The sequence below is a fragment of the Pungitius pungitius genome, chromosome 8, assembly GCF_949316345.1.
Source record: "Pungitius pungitius chromosome 8, fPunPun2.1, whole genome shotgun sequence".
NCBI lineage: Eukaryota > Metazoa > Chordata > Actinopteri > Perciformes > Gasterosteidae > Pungitius > Pungitius pungitius.
In genome coordinates, this window is record NC_084907.1 from 5,924,662 (window position 1) to 5,941,264 (window position 16,603).

The window sequence follows — 16,603 nt, forward strand, 5'->3', positions numbered from 1 at the left end:
CACCATCATTAAACAAGAATGTTTGCACTTCCTCTTCTCTTGCAACAGAAATGCAGTAAAAGTTCTGCAAAACATCACATTACCACCATTACTGTGGTTAACGTGTCCATTTAGAGCATTTATGAGTCACTTTTCTGAAAACTTTTACGATCAAAGCTGTGAAAACGTGTTGATAGATGACTAAAATTCAGAGTTTTCTATAAATAATATTGGTTTCATACACTCTCTCGCAACGTTTTGAAATGAACTCCTCTATTTTAGTTTTTTGTTGCGGAACCGATCCCGCATTTGGTGCATGTGCAAAAGCACACAGATTAAGAAAAAAAACCAATATGCTCATAGGCATCAGCGCCCTTTTATCCCTCATCAGCGTTGCTCGGGCAGGTCAAACCAAACGAAACCAGCAGAGGGGCTGGCGTCAGGAGGAACCAACACCTCAGAGAGAGTGTGAGATGCTGCCGCGATCGAGGGGATCAGGTGGGAGGTGTTTGTTCTTGGTTGGTTGGCCCTCCCCTGACTCATTGTTGAAATGTCAGACAGCAGGGATGAATAGGAGAGCTGTCACTGAGAGAGTTTTAAAAATAATGTTTTTCTGCGATATATTTAAAGACGGGTCACCATTGTCAGCGTCAGCAGATGAATGTGGATTTACCTCGAATCTGAACCGCTCTCACAGGTAAAATGACAATACCAACATTTCCATGGACTTTCTTTTAGCCCGTGGCCCTCTTGGTGATTTATTTAGTTTAAAAAAATGGGAGTTGGGTTTCTTTTGACACTGGTGAAAACAGGACATTTTAACTAAATATATGAACTAATACCAAACCATTTAGAAATAAAGTCTTTTATATATATCAAAAATTATTGATCAGAAAAGCTTTTATTTATTCAGTTATTCCTCAGTGTATGCAATTGTGGATTTGAAGAAACCTAACTTTAAATTCCTAATTTACTATTTTTGTACATAACAACAAATGTCATTTTAGGACCCATTTAATTCAGACACAAGGATTTTGTAATATCGGATATCTGACACAAGTGTATCGCTATTGTTTAATAGGTTGTTTTTATCTCGTGTTGGAAGTGAAACTCAATAAATAGCATTGATAACTTTACAGTTATTCTTTTGTGCAACCAACAAAGAATTAACAGAAAGGTTACAATTACATTGTGTGGTAAATTGGGCCTGGCCTTGTTAGTTTCCTTCAAAACCAAAATAAATAAACAAGGTTATTTCTCGGTAATTATTCCATGTTTATCATTTAACCACAGAATTACTGAGTCAACACCAGATCACATGTGTGCATCGTAAAAACAACTGCAGCTCAGGGTTTTACTGTACAGTAGAAGCCCTCTGGGATGTAAACAGTAAAAGTCAGTGCTGTTGTGAGCGCGTGCAGGATCATTTTTTTCTTTATCTTACTGTAAATGATCTGTTGCGTGGTTTTGCAAAATTTATTTCTGTCGGTGTGCATGATAACGAACATATTTCATTATCCGTCACCTTCCGGCTCCTGACCAAAAACAAATGAGCGATGCAAGATCACTGTAGATGATAACTGTTTTGCTTCAGATCAGATTGGAGGTGGATCTCAAGCCCCCAGACAACAGAAACAGCCGCGTGTTTTCTCAGAGATAGAACTACTGCAGTGGCCCATGCAAAAAACAAAGAAACTTTCTTTCAGTTTATCAGTTGCTGTCGGGAAGGAAAAGCAACAGACAGATTCAAATAGAGCTGGTGTGTTTGATTCGAGCCTTCTGTTGTTGTCAAACCATCAGAAACGACCCATCCCGAAGACCAAGTGATTGACATTGTCAAGCATGATGCAGCACAGTTTCGGTTAACACTCTTCTAGATATGAGTCATGTTCTCCCCACGCACATAATAGCAGTGAGCTGTTTTCTACCGTGCTCTGCGCTGTGTTTTTGGTGTTCAGCATCTTCCAACAAATGACACATTCGTAAATCTCTTGCACATTGCATGAATTCATAACTCCTTTGTGCCTTGACATGCGGCCTCTATTCGCAGGCTATACCTAACCTGCTGTGCAGCTCAAAGATGTAGCTCTCCTGCTTAAACAATTTTTTGTGAGCTATTTGGATGCAGGCGCGATCCAAATAAATAAATCAACAGGCCCAGTAATGAAAGCCATCCCGGAGCGGTGCTGCTTTAATGTCAGCACGTACAGGCTCAGTGTCGATCACTGTCATGGGACGGAGAATTATGGCCAATTTGATGCTAATCCAGACCAGATTTTTACTCTCTTTAGGCCCAGCGTTATATCCCATCAACCCAGGGAGCTCCTGCCCGGGCTGATAGGCCGACCTTAACTACATCATTAAACTTCATAGCTGTTTGTTGTAGGGAAGCACATATGATGACCAATTTCACCCCCCTCCCCCCACCCCATAAGAGCAAGTCATCCCTGCCCATGTCAGTAGAGCGGCAAGGAGCAGCATCTCAAATGAATCAGAATGTTTTGCATGAGGTAACATTTCACAGAGGTGTAATGACGCAGGGGAAAGACCTGCAACTTAGAGTCACGAACTGATACCTGTTGCACTTTGAGATTAGCTCATCAGGAGAGTGTGTGCACGCATCAAGCGTTTTGGGTGGGTGTTTGCGGGCTGCCCCATTGGCAGCACTGGGCCCCCCTTTTGCTCTCTCAGTACATAGCATAGTGTGTGTTTGCGTGTGTGCGAGGTAAAAGTAGACAAAGGACAAGGATTTGAAAGAAATGTCTCTCGGCTGATGTAAAACATTCTCTTGAATGTGTCGCTGTGAGCTGTGGGCCGAAGCCCCGAATGTGCCGAAAGCAAAATACTCGTCAATTACATTGTGTCCTCCGGCCGAGCGAGGGTGTATTTGGAAAGGCTCACATGCGAGGGAAAATCTCCCGGGAGTGTTGTTTTGACAGTTCAAAGAATAGTCTTGTGTTTTGAGACATTAAATGAGCCACGAAACCTTATTTCCACTCCGATCGGATGAAAAGAGGACAAAGAGGGGGATGTATTTAAAAGCAATAGGAAGCATGACGATGTTGTTTGGTGATCTCTATCGGACCGTGATTTCTATCACAGAAAGAAGAATTGGCCCTCTGTGTGTCTGTTGGCACAGTGGAAGGGTTTGGGTTCCTGAAACGATATATTGTCAAATGGGCATTACTTGCTGGTGATTAGGTATTGCCAATCAGTGAGAGGAAAAAAGTGGTCTTCAAAAAAAAGCCTTGGAAATGAGAGCCTGCCTGTTGAAATCCCAGTCATGTGTTTGTGATTGTCATTTATTGTCTTCGCCATGGGAAAAAGTCATTCGCCCTTTTCAGTTGTGCGGGAGTCTGGGCACAGAAGTTCTATTACGAGATGTCATTTATCTTTTCTTTGTACTGCTGCACTGCATCTCTGCCTGTCGCACATGTGTGGCACATTTAGACGTACATTTTCTGCTGTTCCACTAATCATTGTTCTCCAGAGCAATCACACATACAGACTGTTTAAGTTCACGATAACATTTGACCATATGATCAAATAAACTTTTCTGGGGTCATGACCTTAACCAAACATTTATTGGTTGCATGCATCCATTTCTTTTGATTTTTATTGTTCATAAAAGCCACTCACAGATTAAAACTATTTGGGAAATCTGGCTAAGATTGATTAAAAATTATTCCTACATACTATTAGCAGTTCTTTTTTTTGTCTGGAGTGTTATAATGTGGTTATAGCTGAGTGAAATATTTGAAAAAGCATAACTCGCGTTATTTGCATTAACGTGTATGTTTCATGTGGAGCGTGTCTGCTTGTATTGATTCTAATTCGCACATCTAACCACACAAAGACAAATAAAATAACTCATGATGAGAACCAGATTAAACAATTTCACATGAGGACAAATTTTATTTTTCCTGCTCAAAACAAAACTGACAAAACAAATAATCACGCTGTCCATATTTTTTGAATTATTTTCCCCCTGTAGAATTGACTCAATTGTTTGTTTTGGTCATAATCTACATCTTAAATAATAGGATACTCAAATACGTTGCATTTTGAATCATGTACACACCACAAAATGAAAGAAATGGCTTCTTAAGACGTGGTTGGTAGATTGTAATTTACTTTAAAATACAATAGATTCTCTGTGACCACTCAAACTTTTTGCAGCATGGCATTCAAAGATATTTTTCCACACCTAAAATGTTTCTGTCCTCTCAGTGGATGCCGAGCAAGTGAGTTCACTGGGATCTGAAGGGGAGGATGAGGTGGGCCTGTGGAGCCTGGAGCCCCAGGACTGCCAGGAGAGCCTGGACAAGACGAGCCTGACCCCCAGCGAGGGGACGGAGGAGCCGACCAGCCCCGCTCGCTCCATGCGGCCGCACAGCGTCAGCCCCGGCGGCCGGAGCTACTGGCGAGTAGAGCAGGAGGCCGAGGCCCCGGAGAACGCCACCAACCAATCCGCCACGGGCGGGCAGGGGCACCAGGAGCCATTGGGGATGTACTGTAAGTTTTGAACAAATTAGTGCGAAATTAGCTTTTGTTTTCTAAATGTGTTTCTGAAGGAATGAAGGCCGGCCCTAAGAAAGGGTGAAAAGAGGAACCTACTCGAGCTAAAGCATTGTTACTTTTAAGGCCTTTTACTCAAGTGTAAAAATGTAAAAATAAAAAGCAACTCAGAGTAAACATTACTGTGTTGTATTTTAAAGGGTTGGGGCTTGATACATTATACTATTGCCAAATCAAAAGTGAGTTAAATGCGCCTCAAACATCCCATCAAGGGTTTACAATCTGAAACAGCAGAAGGTCGGAGGTCACTCATCCGCCCTGAAAAAGTACTGTGTAGGACAGCAGTGTGTGTGTGTGTAGGCTAACGCATTTGCAGTGTTTTTCTGATGCAAGACCCTGGCAGCGTCATGATGCCTCTCTTAGGCCTCTAGACACACCTTCACATCATCTCCTAGTGAAACCATGCTTAGCTACAAGCTCTTCCTTTTCTTCACTCCTCTCTCTTTGAAAAAGGCAGCCCTCTGAAAGCATGACAAAAGAACTCATCCCACACAATGTCACAATATTTCCATGCATCAAAGCGGTGACGTTACGGTACTGAAATCAGCGCTGCGCGACGCGAGGCTTTCCCTTTTATTTAGGAGAGATCAAAGGCTCACGCGGCTTGCCTACTAACAATCACTTAGCTCCTTCGCCTTGTGTGATTTGGCCTTGCCTGATGAAGGCGAAGCCGAGTTTTTACAACACTCAACCACTCAGGCTCTTCCCTTTGCCACATTAAAACAGCCTAAAATATGCCAACATCTGCAACCATTTGTAAAATCTTCCTCAGAGTCCCTGTAAGCTGACTGGCTTGGTTCATGATAGCAGGCGCCAGGTCTTCTTCACACGGCTTTCTCTCTCCCCGCCGGCCCTCCTGCCACTGCACTCAAGGACACAAATGCAAAATAACTTCAAATTGCCTTGTTTTTTCAGTCAGTAAATTGTTTAGATGACTTGGATTCAGTTGCACAGCATCCCTTAAGGATTCATCCCCACTCGGGCTGTGCATGTGAATATTTGAGCTATGAGTTATTGGCACATTGTCTCGCTTACTCACAGCAGGAGAGCAAACACTTTCTCAAGAATGCCATTGAACAAAATGATCATTCAAGTGAGAGATCATATGAAAAAACGTTGTATTAATGTGCATTTTAACGGGGTATTGTTTATAGTCTGTTTGCGGCGTGTGAGATTTTTCTTTTTTTCTGTTTATTCTCTGCTTTTCACAAAACCCTCGCTGCCAGGATTTTTGTTTCAGGGAGACTTGTAATAATAACAATAAATAATCCAATACTAATATTTTCCTGCAAATGTGTGCATAGATCAGAGTGAATTCATCTCTCATTAGAAACAAACATATTTCCTAATAGAACAATTCCTCTGCATCTTTTTCTCTTGACGTAGGTAAGACCTCGGACTCCCAAAAGGCTTTGGAGGACCTTGCCCACTATGAATTTCTGGCCCAGTTGAGGAAGGCCTCCACCTCTGCCAGTCTCTTGGACCGTCTAAGCCAAAATGGCACGCCAGCGGTGTACCACCCGGGAAGTAGGCACGAGGAGCTGCCACCTGCCATCTGGTCACCAAGTGCTCAGCACCACTCACCCGACGGAGCAGGTAGGCTGATGAGGGAACAGCTTCAGCGACGCTGAATAGAATCAACACGTCTGAAGTTACTGCTTTTGAGCCAGGCAGTGTGTTGCTAGAGTGACCAACAGCTCAATAATAAAAACATTGGGTTTAAACAATAAACCATATACATAATTATGATAAATCCAATGTATTGTGTGCATATAACCTGGCAAAATAAGGATGTCTTAACTATAAATAGTACATACAAATCATTTAATACTTTGCTTATTGTGTGCTGGGATAGGATCCAGGCCCTCGTGCTTGCAACGGGATCAGCGGGTTAGAAAATGAATGAGTAAATCAGATAAATTAAAGTAGTGAATTCTTTTGGTTTTCCTTTCATAAAATGTAACCTCTGGGTCTGGACTCTAGATGCAGTGAGGCCCCAGCAGGCCTGTCCATTCTGCCACGGGTTGTATCAGCGAGGAGCCTCCTTGAGGGACCACATCAAGCACTGTCAGGAGAGAGAGGGGGGCCACATGGTCTGTCCGCTCTGTGGATATACTGCCACCCTTAGGGCACAGATGGAGCGGCACCTGGCTTTTCACAACCAAGTGCAGGATAAGGTGAGATACGGAGAGCAGGAGAAACTTCACCATTACGTTTAGTATCACAAAGTTAGTTTTATGGATTTTATTTGATTTAAAAAGGTTAAAGTCGCACATTGAAATTCATCGCCGAATGTGTTCATGAAACTAATGACCTTCTCGTGTCACGGTAGAGTGTCATCTCTTTGGATCAAGGCATTGAGACAAGGAAGTTCAAATGTCTCCAGTGTGGGAAAGCGTTCAAGTACAAACACCACCTCAAAGAGCATCTGCGCATTCACAGCGGTGAGACAAAAACAGATGTACTCACCCATAAATCTATCTATTGTTTCCACTGTGTCACTAACCCCTTACATGATGTGCCAGTTATGCTATAAAATTATTCCTAATTTGTTGTATTAACAGAAAACAAGCTAAGATAATTCTTTGAATGTATTTCAAGCCACTCTTGGCATGTTTTGTCTAATATATCCCACCTGCGTGTCCTCCTTTAGGTGAGAAACCTTACGAGTGCTCCAACTGCAAGAAGCGTTTTTCTCACTCTGGCTCCTACAGCTCCCACTTGAGCAGCAAAAAGTGCCTCAGCGGCGGAGGAAATGGAGGAGGAAACGCAGGAGGAGCCAGTGGTACATATAACGGACACACCCAGAGCTCCTACCACCACTCATTTCCAACGTCCCCCTCTGCAGGCGTTGGGAGAAACAGCACCGATAAGGGCTCCCCGTTGGCTTCACAAGCCCAAGACCATAAGCCTCTATATCTAGTACCGGAGGATCCTCACCAGCTTTCCCTGCAGGGCGCTAACCACAATCCCGCCTTGGTCCGGCAGTGGGACCCTTCAGCGGAGCTCTCTCTGAGGGCCGGTATACTGAAAGGCACCACCCTGCTGCCCTATCTGCACTCTGGCTCCAAGTTTGAACAGATGCTGCAGGAGATGCTTCACAAGGAGGCGAGGAAAGAGGAAGAGACGCACAGAGGAGAAGGAGGAGGAGCTGCGATGGAGGAAAGCAAGACGGTTTACAACGGAGGAGGGTCGGACAGGATGGCGTCGCCGGACAGGAGAAGAGAAGCAGCGAGGTCCGGCGAAGGGGACATGACGTGCCGTTGGTGCTCCCAGAGTTTCCCCAGTGTGGCGGTGCTCCTGCAGCACGAGCGCTACCTCTGCAAGATGAACAAGGAGACAGTGGAGGTAATCGAGGACCTCCGCAGCAAAGACCACCGCTCGCCGCCTTTATTCTTCCCCGGACCGGCTCCCCAGCCGGAGAACGGCGAGCCGAGCGACGTGTCAAACGGCCTTTCTGGGAACAAGTCACAATTGCAGAAGCCCAGCTGGCACTCTTTGCCGCAGCAGCTTTTGGTGGCAATGTACTCTCCCCCACAGCCCCACCGCTGTGCCTCCTCCTCTCGAGCGTACTGCTCCAGTCAGGAAAAGAGGAGTCCGAGCCAGCCGGACGACCACTCCCCGAAGCTGCCGTCGCCTCGAGTCAGAAGGAGGGTTCCCTCCTCGGGTTTCGGTTCTCCCGTCTGCCTCGCCGGCTTTGCTCCTGAGCTGACCTCCCCCCGGAACCAGACCAGCGGCCCCTGGTCTGCACAGAGCGAGCCTCTGGACCTCTCCCTGCCCAAGCAGCTGTTGGACCGGGAGGGGAGAAACAAGACCGTAAACGGCGTCTCAGCCAGAGGGGAGAGGAAGGAGCACGGGACCCAGCAACTCAGGAGGCCGAGTCCAACATTGCACCTCCCCCTCCACCCCCACTCGATCTTCGGTGGGGCCGGAGCTCCTATGTTTCCAGGTTCATTATATAACGGATATCATGTCTTCAACCAGTCTGGTTTAGGGCTTTCAGGCCATGATGGCATCCCGGCGATTCCTTTCAGCCAGCAAGTTAGTAGCCCAGGCATTCTCTCTCCTTTGGCTTACATGATGGATGCAGACGCAGAGTCGACCCTGAAAAAAATCCACATGGAAAGGCATGCGCTAATGGTGAGTAGCTAGCATTGAAATATCTAATCCTAAAGCGTTGCTGTAAGAGCCTGTAGGAATAGTTTAATTTAAATAAGTCATGATTTTCATGCTTTCTCATCAGGGTGAAGTGTTAAGCCATGGAGCTCTAGACTACCTCTCACTCATGGATGAAGGACTGGAGGGAGAAGGGGGACCCGGCAGAAAAAGACTGAGGAAGACGGACGAGGGGCTTTACGCTTGTGACATTTGTGAAAAAACGTTCCAGAAGAGCAGCTCTCTGCTCCGTCACAAATATGAGCACACAGGTCTGCAAGAAAAGACACACACAAACGTTCTATGCCATTTGATATCAATATCACATCCGTATTTGATTTCTTGCTGAGAGATGCTGGTAAACAGATTTTCTTTGAATAAAGCCAGGCTGGCTATTTCCCCATTCTTTGTTCTAAGTAAACCGGCCGCCAAATGTTCCTCCCCGATGATTTTCATTCTCTGTAGATTATCATGTATAATTTATTTGTTTTTGCAGGTAAGCGTCCTCACGAGTGCAAGATCTGCAGCAAGGCCTTCAAGCACAAGCACCATCTGATCGAGCACAGCCGGCTGCACTCCGGAGAGAAACCCTACCAATGTGACAAGTGTGGCAAGCGCTTCTCTCACTCCGGCTCGTACTCGCAGCACATGAACCACCGCTACGCCTACTGCAGCAAAGACCAGGATCCAGACCAAGATCACGAGGAAATGTCTTTTCCCCCGGGGGCGGGCAGAAGTCCCGAGGGCCGCCTCGCTGGCGAGACCCCTCTGTCCATGGAGGACGCTCAGACGGCGCATTCCTTCCTCAGCGACTCCAGTCTGGATGGAGCTGCTGAGGCCCTGAAGGAGGAAGAGGAGGAAGAGGAGGAGGATAACGACTTAGGTGTTAGTGACGCTCATGTGGACAAGGCACATGTGGGTTTGACAGGTGGAGCAGAGGAGCTGGGAGATCGTTGCCCCGTCCTGGGATCACCTGCGGCAGAGAACGGAGTGCAAAACGAGTTCAACGGTTACGATGTGGCAAACCGCATGGACAAGGCAGAGGGACAATTCTGGGACAGAGACACAGAGGGCCAGAATGGAGACTTGGAGAAATGTGAACTTAGCCTGGATTTAACAGATTTACCCAGAATAAAAACCTAAGGAGACTCCAACATGCCAATAGAATGTATAACCTCTATATATTAAGATTTTTGATACACTTTTATAAAACTGATTTCAAATTTAAAAAATCTACTTGAGAAAACGCACAGACCTTTCAAAGCAACAATGGCCTTGAAGTGGATTAAGCCATATAAACAAAATAAGTGTTTACATATACATGAATATAATACGACGACACAAATTATTATAAGGTATTTTACAATGTAAAATAGACTTAATGTACCTAGAGCGCCTTCTGTCTGCTTTGTTTTTTTTGTAATTGTTTATGTTTGCCAAGACAGCTAAAACCCATTTGGGTTCACTCATCTGAGTTCATCTATCCAGATGTGACATTCCATAAATCTCACTTTTTATTTGCTAGCTGCAGCTCACTGTTGCGCAACACATAAAGGGGAGGCATGTGTATTTTTATGTCCAGGATCCAGTTTGCTTTGTTTGAAACATTTCAACCTTTCACATGTAGATGCACACCAGTGGGGGACTTAAGAAACCAGGAGAGGATGGATTGCAGCAATGAAGAGACTTCCAGTTACTCAGCTTAGATGTTACAGATAGTAGTATCAATCAGATTCCCTGGATGCTCAGTCAGTATATTTATTTTTGCTAATTCAGGTAACATTCAATATCCTGCGGTAGTATTTCACACAAGGCCATACCTCTATATTGATAAATAAGCAGTAACATGTTTTACATGAAAATACATACATGCAGCTATTACTTTGTCCCAAGAGTTAGGGCTGTAGATTATGTAGAAGTACTCCTTTTATCATCCATGCTGTGAAATAACAAGGTACAACCACCTCATCACTTTGGGTTAAGTGCTCAGTGGCTTTTAAATAATCAGCAGATTATTTTTGTAGTTTGGAGAAATCGGTAAAAAGCGGAAGAACTTGGAGGTTTATTTATTTTATTGAACAAAAAACTTCAGACTGCACCTTTTTAATGGTATGTTCGGCAAAGGCACAGTCATCTCTTCGTGTTAAAGTTGGTAATGAAGGCAGTTTTTTTTGGAGGGGGGGGGGGGGGGGGGGCGGGGAATAACGACTTGCACTGTCTCACTGTTTAATAAGCACACAGAGCTCCATTTCCTCTTATGCAAAAATAGCCCCTATTTTTCGTAAACAATTTACATGTGCCATTTTCTCTGCCTCGAACAAAAAAAGGTCAAGACTCAGGACTCTTAAAACAGCTTAACTTCCTCTTTCCGACTGCAGTGCAGTCAACGTGAAAAGTGCCTCAGATGTGATCCCACAAAGCCTTGGTACAACGACTAAGCTTGCAGCATTTGTGCAGACCGTAAACCTCTTGATAATAGTGTGTGTGTGTGTGTGTGTGTGTGTGTGTGTGTGTGTGTGTGTGTGTGTGTGTGTGTGTGTGTGTGCGTGTGTGTACGTGTGTGTGTATTTATCACCAAAGATATGCAAATTTACACACCAACAGCCATCTTTCTCGTGCGCAGTTCCTTACCTGATATCCCTGAGTCCAAAAAAACGAAGAAACGGTTTACTTTCTCTCAGCGTCTGCACACTCATGTTGCTCCAAGCAGTGTTTTTTTATTATCTTTTACTGGCACCAATTCAAATTTTGTATGTATTTTTTATATATGTTTTATAATGAATATAATAAAATTGTACATACTTTGTCAAAGGAATGTTGTAATTTTTCTTTTCAAGTATCCTGAATATTATCAGAATTTTCTTGTATTCTAATTAAAAACTGCTTGCTGTGGCTTTATGAGACTGAACGGATTAGATTACCGAGTAATCATTTCAAGACCATTTCCATTTAATGCCTACGAGATGAATAGAATTTATAAATGATCACTCTTAAACTATCAAAACCTACCGCTATTAAAAAATGTAAGACAAAAACATCTTTGAGCGCGTCACAGTCCTGAAGCTTGACCATCATAGTAAACAGACTATGCTTTTTTCGTATCAAATGATGGCATTTGATACACTGAGCTTTAGGTTGCTGATTGATTGAGTAAACAATCGGCTAACAGTCATATTAAAAAAACATGGCTTTGGCTTCAGCTGTAGCACCAACAATTGGTGACATTTTCGTGAGTCGCATTGCTTCCAATTGAGAACTTTTATTTCGTGGTGGGCAAAAAGGGACAAAGTCAGACAGCAGCATCGGCACCACTTGCGTGAGCAGCAGGTCGTGAGATTGGTCGCTGAGCATTTCGGGGTTTCGATTCCTCATGCGCGTGGTGAGAATGAGCCAGCAGGCCCGAGTTTAAAGAATGAACACAGCTACATGTCATTGGCGGAGAGAAAAGCTATTCTTCATCCCATCTAGGAGACTCCAGAAGGGTCCCTTTTTTTCCTCAAATAAATTGTAAACAACGTGAAAGAAGATAAAAGCTACTACATAGAGACACAAAAAAGGCCCGTTGTTTGCCATGTGTCATCCGGGCTGTATTTCATCCCGCAAGAACAAAACATATTCATTCATTAACATACAGCTGCCAAGCGAATGACAATAAAGAGCACATTTTCTAAAGTGGTTTGGACTATGAAATGTAAATCAGTTCCGAGAGTTACTTGGATGGAACCCATATCACTCATTCTCTTACTTGCACGATTTTTTAATAAAACCTACACATACTAAAAATAAATTCTTTTGCAGCAAAATAAATAACTGACAACAGATGCAAAAAAAAAAGAGCCAGTCTGTTTTATCGGTCCATGTGTGCCTGCACATTTAACTCTACTACTTATCATATTTCATTTCTACTTCGCATTGTTTTAGATCTAATCAAGAATATCAGCTTGCCTTTTAAAAATCACATTTGATTGAATCAGAAAAGGGAAAAGTAATAGTACTTGACTGTCCTTGACAACACGCTGCTGATTAGAAGGGAGCGGTGTTTGAGTTTGTCCCTAACGGACTAATTGTGATTTTTGGAGTGATTTGCTCCCTGGCACCAAGTGAAATAAAACACATCACAGAGCTAAAGGCTACGGAAGATTAATACAACTCTATTTGATGTTAATTGAAAGAGAAATCCCTTCAATTTTGAGCAAGAACAAAAGATGAGATAAAAAATAAATATGATATTTTCAGGGTTTTTATCATTTCTTTACATTTAGGCTCTGGAACATTCTACTCTCAAAAGTAGTACTGATACATGTATATATTGTGATTACCATGTTCATACAAGAATTTGGGTCAAATGAATAGATGTGGTTGTTGTTTAGGTAGAAGAAATAATCAGTGTCAATCAAATATAAGGATAACCTTGGACACAATGTTTAAAAGATGAATCCCCATCAATCAGCAACACATCGTTGTGGCCGCTACTAATCACTCACATGATGTGAAATAATAGGAACATAAAAATAAATAAATACATCTAATAAAACTTTGCTAAATCTGTGAGCTCCTCTCCCCCCTTGTCCCTCCATTCTGCTCTTTTTTTGTCTTTTGCCAAACCCACAGTCAATATAAAATTACCAAAGCCACAGAGTAAGAGGGTTTTGGGGAAAATCCACATTTTTAAAACATATGCATTTCCAGTTCCTCTTTTGTTCTGTTATTAAAAGCAGCATTTGCACCAATCACAGGGGATGCCTCTGCCCAATGCGCCTCAGAGGCCCGCATACCCCCGCATACCCCCACATACCCCCACATACCCCCACATACCCCCACATACCTCCACAAACTACCATCTCTCATCGCTGGCTGCAAACAACTCGATTCACACATCGTGACCAACATTGAGAACGATCAGTTTGTGAAATTTTATTGCAGGAGAGTTAACAATTTGGTCCAAGCCATATTTTAACGACACACCGTTCATTTAAAAGCAAATGTATTAGTTTGAATCTGGCTAATATATAATGTTACGGTTAAACACTGTATGCAAAGTGCTACTAGTTGACAAAGACAGTAGTTCACATATTTACACATTCATATTATTTAACTTTATCTGAGGAATTTGAACAAATAAAAATAGATGACAGATCCAGATTTGTACAATACGGGAAACTTCAAAGGTCCACGCGCACTAAAACGTACTGTTTGGTACAAAGGGAACATTCGCTGCCCTATTGACACTGAAATCATGCTTTTGACTTGGAAGAGTTCCCCATTGAACTTTACCTCTGAAGTCTGAAATATACGTACAAATTCTTCATCGAAACACTGTATAACCTCAGCAGGTATGCGGTTGCATTTCCACACGTAGATGGCTTCCTGCTGGTTTGCATATTTGAAAGAATCCTCTGCTTGCCGCTGCAGGTGGGATCTGTCCAGTCTTTCTGCAGAAGGTGCTGGTGCATAGGTTTTCACAGTGAGATGGTTGTGCCGAGTTCTGTTCTTGTGCCAGGTCATAAGACACATCCTTCCTCAAATATCTGATTACTACTCAGCTAGTCGGGGGGTTAATCACTGGCTTTTATTTATCCTGATAGTCTGAAACGTCAAGGAAAAATGACAAGGAAGCGTCCGCTCCAGCAGTTAAGAACGCTGCACTCAACGTCTGCAGTAAAAAACAAGAGGTATTGCAGCTAAAATGGGTTTGTTTTATTATTATGGTTTTAACGTGGCTTTATATGGAGGCCAGATGTCACTATTAGCAGCTTTCTGTCCTGGTTCTTTTTACCCCGTAATTATCTTTTGATGTGAAACTTATTTTAAACCACATGAGTCCACAGGCAAAGAGGACAAAAGCTGCAATACTTGTGAATCTGTCGGGTCTGGATAAGCCTTTTGAATCCCCCCCTCTGGCCGAAAAAGATCAAGACGGGCCTCTTGTTCCGAAGATGTGGTCAAACTCGCTGAGGATGAGTTCCACCGCTTGGTTCTGGTAAACCATATTCACCGCCATGTTGCCGTTGTCCCGCTCCGGACGCATCAGAGTTGGCCCGAACACGATGCCGATGTTCTGGGTGGTCATTCGGTTGGTGCCTGAACGCTCCAACACGCTGCGGAGCGATAAAGACACATTGAGTGAGACAAGAAACAAAATGGCTCCGGATCGCAGCTGGGGGGGGGGATGTTTGTTTTGAGATGGCTTGAGGTAAGACAGGCACTCCGATTCTTTGGGCCAAGATAGAAATGTTGCCTAAAGTCTTTGCACAATCTGTAATGATCTTCAGATGATATATTCTAATGCCTCTTTTGTAGTCCCCACTTCCTCAAGCGCCACCCTCCGAGGTTGACACGTGTGGTTTTTGAGGGAAATATCGCAACAACTACTGGATGGATTGCCACGAAACGTTGGTACACATCCAGACGCCACTCAAAAAAAAAATTGCTTGTGATAACAAATGCGAGCACGCTAGTGTCAGACTAAGACGTCGAATGCGGTCAACTTTGAAGCTACAAAACATTGTCGTTGTGAGTATGTGGGCATGCGGACATTAGCGTTTACGTCAAAGCGGCGCTCGGAGAAGCGTGCGCGGCTGTGGACTTGCTCTTGTTGGAATTCAAAACCCAATGGATGACAGCTTACTGTCCATTCGGCTGCACTCTTGCAGTCAATATGTAACATACTTCAGACTTCTCATCAACAATAAAAGTCCCCCAGTGGGATCTTTTCCGTGCATCTATGTTTGTGTTAACACATGTGCATTTTAGAATCTAAATTTGTGCACATAAGAGACTAAATCCACCGGCTGTGTGTATGCTGTTTGAATGTGTGTGTGTCTGTGTGTGTGTGTGTGTGTGTGTGTGTGTGTGTGTGTGAGTGAGAGAGAGAGAGAGATTGGGGGGTTAAAGCCACAGCATGAGGCATTCTTTCTAAAAATGCCATTCCCACCAAGCCACAGAAGCAATTGCTCAAAACTTCCACATTAAAAAGAGAGGAGGAAAAGGGAGAGGGAGCGGAGCGGGTGGAGAGAAAGGAGCGAGGTTCCAGTGGTGGCGGCGGTGGTGTTGCTGTGCCTTCCAGCAGACGAACCACAAGGCTCCCATGGGACCAGCGAGGCAAGGAGGAGAGCCTGGGGGGACGGCAAAGGGAGGGAGGGGGCAGGGGGAGGGATAAAAAAGGAGGAAAGGGGGGGGGGGGGGGGAGAGAGGAGGAAAAGGGAAGGAAGAGCAATGGGAGAACACAAAGAAGAGAAGGAAGCAAATTAAGAGGAAGGAAAAGGACACCGAGATGAGGCGATGGGGTTGATTTAAAGACGGGAGGGGGGGGGGGGACCGCGGGGGAGAAAATGAGAGGAAGACACAGGGTTGACATATTCATGGGGCCCACCACACCCTGGCACAAACATCGCTCTCAGGACACGAACGCTCACCCCTGAGTGGAAGGAAAAACCATCGGCGGTAAAAAACACCCATTTTATGTACTGTAAAAGGAACTGGCTCGCAGAACATCGCGCGCCATTCATCTTCCTCCAGCCTTTTCATCTTCACAGGGACCCAAACTTAACAACAGTGTGATCCTGCTTCAGCGCTGGCATACTCTGAGAGCTGCGGCCAAAGGATCTCTGACAGAAAATGACTGATGAATACGTGGAAACTACCCCCTCTTGCGGTCAGATTGATTTCTTTAAGTTGAAATATCTGCTTTATACTCTGCTTTGGGACCTGGGCCAGTTTCTGAGTTTAGAAACAGTGGAGATCCTCTCACCGTTTGAGATGGCAGCACATGAACTGCAGCGTGTCGTGGTTCGGAGGAGGCATGTTAAGCACCAGACACTTCAAACGATCCACTCTGTCCATGTGGTCGGTCATCTCTGCAACACAGCGCAAGAGACGTGTCAGAGGACAG

At 44.2% G+C, this 16,603-nt stretch overlaps 2 protein-coding genes across 10 annotated transcripts in view; one reads left to right on the plus strand and one right to left on the minus strand.

Annotated features, from left to right (window-relative positions):
• The first annotated feature begins 566 nt into the window (after positions 1-566).
• Positions 567-10,867, plus strand: LOC119229417 (zinc finger E-box-binding homeobox 2-like). The gene is made up of 8 exons (XM_062564182.1): positions 567-676; positions 4,210-4,494; positions 5,944-6,153; positions 6,541-6,734; positions 6,890-7,001; positions 7,211-8,697; positions 8,801-8,984; positions 9,209-10,867. Exons 2-8 carry the CDS (start codon positions 4,362-4,364, stop codon positions 9,853-9,855), a joined length of 2,967 nt encoding a protein of 988 aa, XP_062420166.1. The 5' UTR covers positions 567-676; positions 4,210-4,361; the 3' UTR covers positions 9,856-10,867.
• A 2,744-nt stretch (positions 10,868-13,611) lies between these two features.
• arhgap9 (Rho GTPase activating protein 9) overlaps positions 13,612-16,603 on the minus strand; it is a 33,262-nt gene continuing 30,270 nt past the window's right edge. For 5 of the 9 annotated variants that reach the window (XM_062564173.1, XM_062564172.1, XM_062564175.1 and 2 more), the window contains 2 exons: positions 16,463-16,568; positions 14,826-15,827 (listed from right to left, as the gene is read on the minus strand). In XM_062564173.1, coding sequence (XP_062420157.1) covers positions 15,491-15,827; positions 16,463-16,568 — 443 coding nt within the window. In that variant the 3' untranslated portion in view covers positions 14,826-15,490. The other 4 variants (XM_037489907.2, XM_037489908.2, XM_037489909.2 and 1 more) reach the window with 1 other exon arrangement.